Source organism: Pinus tabuliformis, chromosome 3_1 (assembly GCF_031772625.1).
Source record: "Pinus tabuliformis cultivar Carrire ecotype Pingquan chromosome 3_1, CPIR1, whole genome shotgun sequence".
Lineage (NCBI taxonomy): Eukaryota > Viridiplantae > Streptophyta > Pinopsida > Pinales > Pinaceae > Pinus > Pinus tabuliformis.
In genome coordinates, this window is record NC_142301.1 from 306499948 (window position 1) to 306512597 (window position 12650).

General features: G+C 34.2%; 1 protein-coding gene across 1 annotated transcript; it reads left to right on the top strand.

The window, feature by feature from the left end:
- Positions 1-3673: 3673 nt before the first annotated feature.
- On the top strand, positions 3674-4222 carry LOC149187008 (uncharacterized). Its single transcript, XM_089409523.1, has one exon. It carries the CDS (start codon positions 3674-3676, stop codon positions 4220-4222), a length of 549 nt encoding a protein of 182 aa, XP_089265649.1.
- The last annotated feature ends 8428 nt before the right edge of the window (positions 4223-12650 follow it).

The window sequence follows — 12650 nt, forward strand, 5'->3', positions numbered from 1 at the left end:
TGATGCTAACATGGCCTATCAGTTGAGGGAAAGAAATCTAGTTACATTCAAGGAGATGCAAAAGAATTTTGTTAGTGTAGATTCCATTTGCTGGCCAAGAAATCGAAGTTGAGGTCTGAGAAAAGAGTAACCATTAAAGAAGAACCTTCTTCGTCATCAGATGTAAAATTGGACACTTTTGTTAAAAATATGGAGAGAATAATGGAGAGAATGACTTTAACAGATAGAGTTGCACCAAAAGAACCACAAGGGGGTCCTCAGATCAAGAATCCAAATTTCAGAAGACAATAACCCCAAATCAAGCAAAGAGAAACAAGAAACCCAACAGATCAACAACAAGTTAGACCTCATTTTAAGGAAAATTATTTTGAGGAATAACATGATATAGGAGAAGATCTAGAAGAGAATAAGATCAATCTTTTTGGTGAAGGAGAAACATATAATGTTTTCTTGACCAAAGAGGAACAATATTTGTTCTTGTTATCACAACAAGATGTGATGCCTATATAATCAGAGGATTACAAAAAGGGCTATCAAAATGTCATTATGGAAGTGCATAAACAATATAATCTGAGAAATAAAAAATCTGCACCAAATCCTCCTAAAAAGATCCAAACTGATATGCCTTCTACAAGTCAAACAAAGGTTGATCCTCCAAAGGAAGCCCCTCAAAAGCAATATAAAAATGTGAAAGAGGTAGAAACACCTCAACCTTATTTTAACATTGAAAATGAGCTGTCAAAGGTTAATTTTTTTGTTCCATTGAATGAATTAATGAAAAAGGATGTATATGGAAGTCAAGTTATAAAGGCACTAAAGATAGAATAAGGAACATATACTGTAAATATAAGTGATGATTAGCCTAGATTGTTGTTTGGACCAAAAGTCGAAGGAAATTAAAAAGATGATAATGTGCCACCATTTTATGTTAGCCTTAACATTCATGATTTCATTTTGCATAATGCCATGTTGGATTCGGCTTCTTCACATAATATTATGCTAAAAGTAATTACAGAGAAACTCGAATTAGATATAACCAAACCATATAAAGAACTTTTATCTTTTGATTTAAGCAGGGTAAGATGTTTAGGTTTGATCAAGGATTTATGTGTGACCCTTACCCAAATCCAAGCAAAAAGTATAGTGATGGATATTGTTGTGGCTGATATCCCTCCAAAATATGGAATGCTCTTGTCAAGGTCTTGGGGAGAAAAGTTGCAAGGCACATTGCAAATGGATATGACATATGCAACTATTCTTGTTTTCGGGAAACAAAGGAGATTGTACAGGGAGACTCTTATGAAATATATGGTAAGCAATTAGGACAAACCCAATAATTACCCACTTTATTCTGTACATTCAGACATGTATTCTTTCATTTTAGATAATGACATATATTTGGAAGAAGAAATTCAATACATGGAAAGTGAACTAGAGAAAACAAGGGATGTGAAATTAAAGACTGAATCAAAAAATGATAATGATGAAGGCCTTTGGCATATGGATGTTCATGGGGCAGTCAAAAAGGAAGGATCTAGGGCTGGTGCATGGATCTTAGACACAAAATTAGGCAGGTCAAAGAAGTATTCCTATAAGCGTGTCTTCCAATGTACCAACAATGTTTCCGAATATGAGGCACTTATTTTGGGGTTGCAACTATTGAAAAGGTAAGAGCCAAAAGGATTTCAGCCTATGGAGATTCATAATTCATCATTAATCAAATTAAAGGTGAGTATTCGGCCAAACACCCCAGGTTGAGGGCATACATGAATGTTGTTTGAGATTTGTTGCAGTGCTTTCTAGAATATCAGTTGTCTTTGATTCCTAGAAGTTAGAATGTGTTTTTTGATGCATTGGCTACCTCAACAAGTAAATGTAAGATTCCTTTCCGAAAAAATACGAAATATGAGATTGAGGTAAAACATAGGCTATCTGTCGTGGATAACATAAGGTAGTAGCAAGTGTTTGACAATGACAAACAATTTTAATTTTTTTTGCAATTAAAGGGGGAGTTTGAAAATTTTCATATTGATGTAGAAAATAGTGTTGATGATAATAGACATGAAACTATTTTGAATAAGATCAGTGAGAACCTTGATGAACATGAAACAAATCTTGAAATCATGCAGTTAAGGGATAATGTGATACCAAGAGGTTTGGTACCACTTGAAGAATTATTTGATTTCAATGATGTGGCTCAAAAGCCCAAAATGCAACCTACCAGAACTGAAGTGGAGGATTGTAACATAGGGACTAAAGACAAACCAAATATTGTGATGCTTTCTAAGTCTTTACCTCCAGAAGAGAAGCATAAATACATTGATTTGTTGAGAGAAAATTGTGATGTTTTTGCATGGGGATACGAGGAATTAAAGGCATATGACACAAGTGTCATTCAACTTACTATTATATTAAAGAAGCTCATAAAAATTTCAAGTAAAAGCTAAGGAGAGTGAACCTTGTTCTGTTGCCCTTAATTGAGAAAGAGGTAAGGAATCTTTTTGATGCCAAGATTATTGTACCTTTGAGATTTTCTAAATGGTTATCAAATCTAGTACTAGTGAGGAAAAATACTAGAGAAATAAGGTTATGTGTAGATTTTTGGAACCTCAATAAGGTTTCTCTCAAAGACAATTACCCCTTGCCAAAGATGGATAACATTTTGCAGCGGGTAGTTGGTTCTAGAAGAATTTATTTACTTGATGGTTTCTCTGGTTATAACCAGATTTTGGTACATCCAGATGATCAAGACAAAACAACCTTCACAACAACATGGGGAAATTTCATGTATGTGAAGATGCATTTTGGGCTTATGAATGCAGGGGAAACTTTTTAGAGAGCAATGGATATTTCTTTTGCAGATGAAAAAGACAGATTTATTGTGATATATCTTGATGACATCATTGTGTTTTCTAAAACTGATGAATATCATTTGTTTCATTTGAAAATTGTCTTTGAGAAATGTAGAATATTTGGTATTTATTTGAATCCTAAAAGGTTTCTTTTCGGTCTGGAAGAAGATAAACTTCTAGGTCATATAATTTCCAAATATGGTATCAGAATTGACCCAAGTATAATTTAGTCCATCATGAAAATTGATCCCCCAAGAAACAAAAAGGAATTGTAGTCTTTCATTGGCAGGATAAATTTTCTGAGGAGGTTTATTCTAAATTTGGTTGAAATTTTGAGAGATATCACTAACATGTTGAGAAAGAACAGTGAAATAAAATGTAATGCTAAAGAAAAAAGGTCATTTAGTGAGGTAAAGTCAACATTCACTCATGCTCCTATTTTGGCTAGTCTTGACTACACCAAAGATTTCATGATTTTTTCGTTTCCCTCAGAGCACACTATTGCAGTATTACTAATGCAGAAAAACTGAGATCATCATGAGAAACCCATAGTTTTTTTCAATACGGGATTAAGAGATGATTCTTTGAAATATAATATCATGGAAAAACAAGATTTTTCCTTAGTAAAATCCTTGAAGGACTTCAGAGTGTATATATTGCATTCTGATATAATTGCCTTTGTTCCCAATGCATTAGTAAAATACATCCTTACTCAAAGTGATCTAGAAGGGAAGCGAGGTAAGTGGATAATTGTTATTATGGAATATGATATTTAATTTAAGACCACAAATCTTATTAAGAGTTAGGGATTAGCCTAATTGATGGCTGAATCAAATTTGTATGCATTGGATATCAATTTTATTGTTGCTCAAGATGATGACGAAGAGTCTGCCCAACAGGTATCACAAAAATTTGTTGCTTCCCCCTCGTATACAAATATTATTTATGTTTTGCAGCATTTAAAAGATCCACCTGGTCTGACAAAGACTAAAGCAAGGTTTCTTAAATTAAAGGCTGTCAAATTCTACATTCTAGATCAGGCTTTATATTGGAAGGATGTTGGAGGAATGTCATTGAATTGTTTGTTAGAGTATAAGGAAGATAACATAATAGAAGAGTTTCATAAAGGTGATTGTGGAGGGCATATTTTCTGGAATACTACAACAAATAAAATCTTGAGAGCTGGTTTCTACTGGCCTACTTTGTTTGCTGATGTCAACAAAAGGGTTTCTACTTGTCATAAATGTCAGATCTTTGAAGGGAGGAAAAAACTCTTACCTTTCCCTTTGAAGCCTATTTCAGTAGAAGTACCTTTTCAACAGTTGGATTTGGATTTTATTGGGGCTATTCATCCAAGTTCTTCAGCCTAGCACAAGTGGATTCTAACAACCACAAATTACTTCACCAAATGGATAGAAGCAGTTCCAACTAGGAAGGCCACAGACTTAATAATTATCCAATTCATAGAACATAATATTATTTCTAGGTTTGGGTGTCCTCACAAGATCCATAACTAATAATGATATTGCATTTAAATATAAAAATATGGTTGATTTCTGCAATAAATATCATATATTGCTAGGACATTCTACTACATTTATCCTCAAGGAAATGGCTTAGCAAAGTCTTCTAGCAAGAGTTTGGTCAATATAATCAAGAATTTGTTATAAGAGGACAAAACATCTTGGCACAATAATTTGATAAATGCTCTATGGGTTGATAGGGTAAGTACTAAGAAGTCAATTGGAATGTCACCTTTCCAATTAGTTTATGGAGTTGATGCATTTTTCCCTACTTCCCTAGGAATTTTGGTGTTGAAATTATTGCAGGAATTAGATGTAGAAACAAATGATGTGCAAAGAAGGATAAATCAAATGGTACAATTGCAACAGACTAGAGAAGAATTCTACAACAACACCTAGCTAATCCAGGATAAGATCAAAAGGATTCATGACAGGAGGGTGAAAGATGATGATTTTCAGCTTGATGACCTTGTGTTAAAATGGGACGCCAGAAATGAGGAAAAGGGAAAACATGGAAAATTTAACAGTTTGTGGAAGGGCCCTTACAAGATTGAAGCTTTCCGTGGGACCAATGCATTTCTATTGAAATACCTGATAGGGGAATTACTCGCTGGAGGGCTTGTCAATGCTAGGTTAGTCAAATATTACTTCACCTAAGTTTCGCTGGTTTCAAACACAACAATGTATATACCATTTTTTGTTTCAAATACTGCAGGTGTGGGTGACTTTCATTAGAAATTGAAGCCCACAGTGAAGGCCCTAAGTTTCTAATGAGTTGATACCATTTTTAATGATATTTTAGTCAATCAAGTTAGTTTCAGTTGATTGAGGGTCAAATAAGTGCCCAATGGAGAAGGCTACTAGTCTACGGTGTTCTTGACACCTCACAGGTAGGACTCCATCCCCATTGGAGCCATTGTAAGGGTCCTACAAACATAGTGATCAAGGTATGATTATCTAGCTATTTATCCCAACGGGATGTTGTAATTATTTTTTTACTTTAAATTGATTTTAACTTTTGAAAGAAAAAAAAAAAGAGAAAAGAGAAAAGAAAAATAGAAAAAAACATAAAAAATAATGAAAAAAATGAATAAAAGGGCAGAAAGAAAATAATTATAAAAAATACCCAAAAGGGCATGCTGGTTAAAATGCAACTTTAGTTTTTTTTATTATGCTTAATTTCGATTAATTATAGAAACATATTTCATTAAAGTTGCAAATAAAGGGAAATGTGATGTTTTGTCACCTTTCAATAAAGCACTTGTGTGATTTAATTAACAAGATTGTCCCTGCATGGATCAACAACGGAGGATGATGTTCGCCCCCCTCCCCCCGCCCTCTAGCTTTTAGAACTTAATGAGGGGGGGTTCGAAATATGGTTTTGTGGGAATTGCTGAAACCTACATGGCGACTCCGCGGTGACTTCAGGGCCCTCCCCTCCTTTACCGCTTACCATTTGCACCCCCCCGAAAAGCACCACATGTTATTGTCTGTTATCGCTCCATTTAGGGCATGCCACCTATCATCCACTCATCCGCCCATGTGACATTACCGTTTGTCGTTAAATATTTATGCCAACACTTATATGGAAATTAGCCATTAATGACTCCCACCAACGTTTAATTATTTTAATACACTCCAAAAAAACTAATTTTTCAGTTAATCATCCCCCTTTCACTTTAAAAAACCTCACATCACCTTGCATTAGTCCCTTTTTCCATTTCATTTATTCATGCAGGTTTTGACCTGAATGTTTTCAAGTGCACCAACGTCCTTTGCAACAACATTCCCCTTCTATAATCAGTCAATTACATTCTGTTAACACTATTTCCATAGACTCCATTACAGCAAAATATGTTGTCTCATAAAGGAAAGGTGAAAATGGTTGTTGAAAGTCCTGTATTACCTCCTGTTTATAACTTATATGAATTTCCTTTGGTCAACACACAACATAAAATAGTGGAAACCAAATGTGAGTTCGACTTGTATGAGCTACACAACTGGGCAAATAAAAAATTCTTAGCCATTGTTACCTCAATTTATTTTTTCCTAAACTCATGTCTTCCAAGAATTTGTTACATGGCGTCATCCCAGGTATCTCCCTAGCTAGAAGGTTGTAATTTCCCAAAATAATGAAATCTTACTCACAATTACAGTGGAAGCTATCTTCCAAACTTTTTAGATTAATCCTCAAGCTCCCTTATATCCATTTTCCACTAATTCACTCATCGAAATATACTAGAATCTTACTTTCTCTCAATTAGCCCATATTTTCATTAGGGGAAATAATAAAATAAGATTAGATTACATCATCAAAATTTAGAGGGAAAAAGGAAAAAAGTATTTTTTTCGACTCGTATTTTAAACTTATCTTCGTATGGTTTTACTCAAATTTCGAGTGGAAACCTTGGTTGAATGCAAAATTTGATTCCTCATCTAAGGAGTAACCATGTTGCATAATTTCGATGGGCCATACTACATGAAAAATGAGAAATACAAGGAAAACATGATTGTATTCACGTTTTTTCATGTATTTCTCTTTTTCTGTGTAGCAGGGTCCATTGAAACTATGCAACATGGGTACTCCTTGGATGAGGAATTAAATTTTTCATCCAACAAGTACTCTTGGTCGAAATTTGAATAAAAACTTAGGGAGATAAGTTAAAAATACAAGTTGAAAAAGTAGTTTTATTATTTTTTAATATTTTTACTCTTTTACACCAAAAATGGTGAATCATCCCCTATGGTTGAGATCATCATATTGAATCATATTAGTTCTTATAAAGTTTTTTTGGGTTGTACATTTTTCTTAGAAGGCCCATTTTAGACCTCAAAATTCCCCTAATGTGACTCCTTTTTGCCTGAAAAATCTGAGTTACCCAGAAATAATTCCCCATATTCTGCTTCTATTTTCCATGAAAGGTTAAGGCAAGTTATTTCTATGGTTACTTTCCTATTAGGTTACCCAAAAAATTGATGGGTAGATGAGGTAATGTTTAGATTCTTGTCAGTGTTCTCAAATTGGTCGGAAACCATCAATCATTGTCAACTATAGTCAATATCTATCAAATGTTATTCATGATTAGTTTGTGAAGTTTACTGCTGAAGGTGCATTCAAACAACAATCAATCCTTGTATATTTGATGTTGTTCTATTAAGTAGAGAGGTTCAAATTTCAGTTGCAGAAGGTGGATGTACAAGGAAGACCACTATCAGTCATTCATTGGACTTCCTTGGTGAGAAAGAATTTATAGGAATATTCATTTAGTAATTTTGTAGATCAGTTTTTGCATGTATCCTTATGTCTTCTTAGTAGAAATGTTATAACAAGGATTTCACGAGAAATCTGTTGGCATTATGATACAAGTGTTGTCCTTGATGGCAAATCACTCACATGTCTACTCATATTTGACAAAATGGAAACTCACATTTTAACAGGTCAATTCAGAGGTAACATGACATTGGTATAGAAGAACAAGATGTTGGAACAAAGGTCTACTGATCAGAATCAAGAAGTTGAAGGAAAAGGATGTCTTAAGACAATTTAATTTGTATACACAAGTTAAACTTGTCAAATAAGTGTATACACGTAGGTTTATAGAACAAAAAGAGCGTATATGTATGCACACACTTTCACAAGAGGAAAAGCACGTATGGGATGGAAAATAAAGGAAATTCAAGATTAAAGAATACCAAGGGTCAATACCATGGTATTAGCCCACAATATTGAGCGAAGTAACAACTATTTGATCCCGTCCAAGAATACCACAGGTTTTAAATGTTGTTTTGGTCCGAGGTATTGAGAAAGGCCAAAAACTATATAAGGAGGAGAAGATCAAAGGGCCAAGTGTGCAAGTGAAAGGGTTTCTTAGGAATACTTCTATCTAAACTATATTTTATGTTGCAAGGGATATGATTATGATATAATTTGAAATATTGTGTGCACCTTGAATTCAATGTTGGATCAGGATCATGAGACCTGAAATGACTTATCATTGAATGATATGATATTGATTGGGCTAGATGTGATTGCTTACACATGTTTTATTCTTTAAATGTTATGATCTGGGTATGTCTGAAATCTGGAATAGCAGCAAAGTTGTAAGTTAGTATTTTCATATATATATGCTGGTTCACCTAGGTGAAGGCTCGTATACATGTTGGTTCGACGCTACCAAGTAGCGTTTACAAAAGAAAATATTGTTATTCAGAAATGACTGATCTATCTGATCAGTGTTGTTGGTTTACTACTGTCTTTCAATGATTTCTTGTTAGTAGAACTAAATGCATAAGGAGATTGAGTTTGATTGATTGATTGATTAAGTGAGAAGGGTGATATTTACTGCTAACTATATATATCTCTGTAATTTGATAGTAGATGTTCAGAATATTACTGGTTGGTACATATTTGATTCATAAGTTTTTATGATTTAGTAGTTTTGGAGGTATACGTATGTTTGGTTAAAGGAAGTAGCGTATACACGTAGGTTGGGTTCATTAAAGTAGTGTATGCATTTTGATGTATGATTTTTGAGGTTGCAGCTGGTTCTGAATGATGATGTAGGTTTCTGGGTTCAACACAATGTTTTGGTGATAGTGATCTGACTGTTCAGATTGACTGGTTGTTGGTTGATGCAGTTATTATTATAGAATTTGAGCTTCAAAGTTTCTGATGGGTCCAGTGTGAAAATTTGATGAAATGAGGCCTTTATATTGTGTTGTTGTGTACTAGGAGCATCCAGTCTGAAAATTTATGAAACATGGTCCTGGGAGGAAGAGAGAAGGTCGTAGCCTTCTGTAGGCCAGCACCTACATACTAGTAAACATATCGGATAGTACAAGATCTAGGCTATTGTAGCACCCTTCCAGTAGAAGCTAGAGAACAAGAGAAGGTTGTAGCCTTCTGTATGTGGATGGTTGTGTACTGGTATGAGTCTGCACCAGTACAATATTGTAAACATATTTTCTTTATATTAGAAAGAAGATAGAGACGACAACAAGTGGTTTTTCTCCCACATTAGGTTGCCACCTTAAATCTTGGTGTTCATGTGTGTTGCTTATGTGTGATGGTTTATTATGTTATTACTGCACCTAGTTACTGTATAATAAAGTACTGATGCACTGATTAAAGATAAACACATGATGAATTAACTAAATCATAAGTTCTTTGGGTATACACTATTTTCTTTACTCACAGATGCATGCACATGAAAGTTCACTTCACTGAATTAGCATATATAAATCTAAATGGGAAATGAAATATTATTGAATTGTAAATACTGATTCTCCCCCCCCCCCCTCAGTATTATTTCCAACAATTGGTATCAGAGCAAGTCCTTCAGAAGAAGGTTGATCGCTTGAAGGGAGATCTTTCAAGATGAAAAATCACGAAGGCATGGGATCTATCAGACCACCAATCTTCAATGGGAACAACTTGGTATATTGGAAAATAAGAACTAGAGCCTATCTTCAGTCCCTTGGAGCCGATGTTTGGTAAATTGTGGATGGATGATATCAATTTCCAGCAACAATACCTACAGATACAACAGGTAAGAAGTTATACGAAACCAATGCCAAAGCAGTCAATACTTTTTTGGGAAGTCTATTAGAATCAAAATTCGTCAAAATCATTCAGCTTAGGACAGCCAAAGAGATATGGGACAAAATCATTCAGAGCTATGAAGGAGACTCCCAGGTAAAACATGCTAAGCTCCAAACTCTCAGAATTCAGTATGAAATTCTTAATATGCATAGTGATGAAAGTATTTCTAGCTACTTTTTACGTGTAGATGAGATTGTTAATTGTATGAAGAATCTGGGTGAAGAGATAAAGGAGGCTACTTTAGTAGAGAAAATTTTGAGATCTTTGTCTTCTAAATTTGAGTCAAAATTATCTACCATAGAATAAAAAAAGGATCTTCAATTTATTACTGTTGTTCAACTTCATGGAATTCTAACTACCTTTGAAATGAGGAAAGGAGGTCCATCAGATATGAGAGAAGCCACTTTCAAAGCTTCAGTAAAGGGAAAAGAAAAAGAAGAGTGCAATGAATTAGGGTATATTTAAGAAGAAGAAGATGAGGTAAACTTTGTCAAGAAGCTTCAATGGGGTTCTAGAAGATTCAGAGGTAAGCTACCATTCAAATAATTTTCTTGTGGTAGAGTTGGCCACTATGTTGCAAAATGTCCTCATAAAGATAATCATGAAAAATGAAAGGAATCTACAAAAGGAATAGAAAACAGGTTGTTAATAGGAAAAGTTACTATATTCATGAAGATAGTGATGGATTATCTAATAGTAATGAAGATGAAACTGAACAAGATTATAAACTACTCATGGCTTATAAAAATGATGATTTTTTGGATGCCTCAGAAGAGGAAGACTTTCTTGAAGAAATCACTAAACTCAAAATCTGCTCGGAAGAAAAGAATATGATCATAGACACGTTGACAAATCAACTCACTGAAAGAGAAAAGCACATTGAAAAACTAGAATGTGAAGTTGTTGGTCTAAGAGAATAACTTAAGAAGACAAAATCTCTTAATCTTAGATTTGTTAAAGGATCAGAAACTTTAAATGAAATCATCAAGGTTTAGCATTCTCCTCTTATAAAGACCGGTCTTGGATATACTGAAGAATCATCCCAATCACAAAAGCCGCCAGCCTCTACCAGAAGCTATCTGGATGCACCAAAGACCAGTGAACAATATGTAAATTGTCAGCAAAAGCTTAAAAGTACTCATAAGGTAAATCATTCTCAATTTACTCCAAGGATGAACGTCAATAGAAGCATCAACCAAAAGGTAAACAATACCAAAAGATTCTATGATCACAAAAAATTCTTTAATGGACAATGCTTTTGATGCCATAACTTTGGGCATAAGGCTGCTCAATGTGTTTCTTACAAAACTATCATGACTAGAGAAGCATGAAATCAAAGGAGTGTAACAGGAATCAAGAAAACTTATTATAATAACTTTTCTCCTCTTGAAGATGAAATTGAATGTTCATTTTGTAATAACTTTGGTCATGAAGAATGTGAATGCAGGAGAAAATTTCGGCCAACACTTCAAAAGGAGAAGACATCATCAAATTCCAAGGCATGGAGAAATAAGGAATTTCAATCAGAAAGATGTGGCATAGCTCTATTTTCATAAGGACAAGAAAATCACTGGTACACTGACAACGTATGCTCTAAACACATGACAGGTGATAAAGATAAACTTCATTCATATAATGTTTTACAAAAAGAAAAGAATGTCTCCTTTGGAAATGACACGCCAGTTGTCATTAAAGGTAAAGGTTCTGTTTATTTGAAAGAAAAGGTTAAAGCTAGAAATGTCATGTATGTTGATGGTTTAAAACATAACTTGTTGAGTGTTAGTCAAATGTGTGATCAAGGAAATGAAGTTGTGTTTCAATCAAATGGATGTGTGGCTTGTGAGCTTGATACAGGAAAGACCGTAATCGAAGGTACAAAACTCCAAGCAATATATACATTATGAAAGGAAGACAAAAACAATGCTATCTAAGAAAAACATATGAAAACTGGTTATGGCACAGAAGATTGGGGTATCTAAGTTTTTCTCAAATAAGAAAAGCATGCAGACTCAACACAATTTGTGATCTTTCAGATATCAGCATCCTAGAGAATACCATTTGCAAACCATGTCAAGTCAGTAAGAAAACCAAATTTCACTTCAATGAAAAATAAGGATCAACAAGTAAGCCTCTTGAACTCATCCATACTGATTTGTATGGACCAACAAGGAAAAAGTCACCTCGTGGAGAAGAATACTTTATTTTACTCATTGATGATTTTTATAGAATGTGTTGGATAGGTCTACTAAAGCATAAAGATGAAGCATTTGAAAAGTTTAAATCCTTCAAAGCTTTAATTGAAAATGAATCAGATAGAAAAATCAAATGTCTCAGATCTGATCGATGGGGAGAATTCATCTCAGACGATTTTTATTTTTATTTTTGTGAACAACATGGAATAAAAAGCTTTTTCTCTATTTCCAGAACTCCTCAACAAAATGGCATAGTGGAAAGAATGAATTGAACAATTCAACAAATGGCTCGAGCTATGCTTGATGAATTTGGAACTCCTGCCACCTTCTAGGGTGAAGCTACATTTATTTCCGTGACTATTCTCAACAAAGCTAATGTTTGGGTAAATATTGATCAAACTCCATATGAACTTTGGTATGGTAAGGCTCCTACTGTAAAATACTTTAGAGTTTTTGGAAGCAAATGTTTCATCAAAAAGAC

Excerpts from the sequence above, each read along its gene's own strand:
- LOC149187008 (XM_089409523.1), top strand. The coding sequence starts at position 3,674 with ATGGCTGAATCAAATTTGTATGCATTGGATATCAATTTTATTGTTGCT.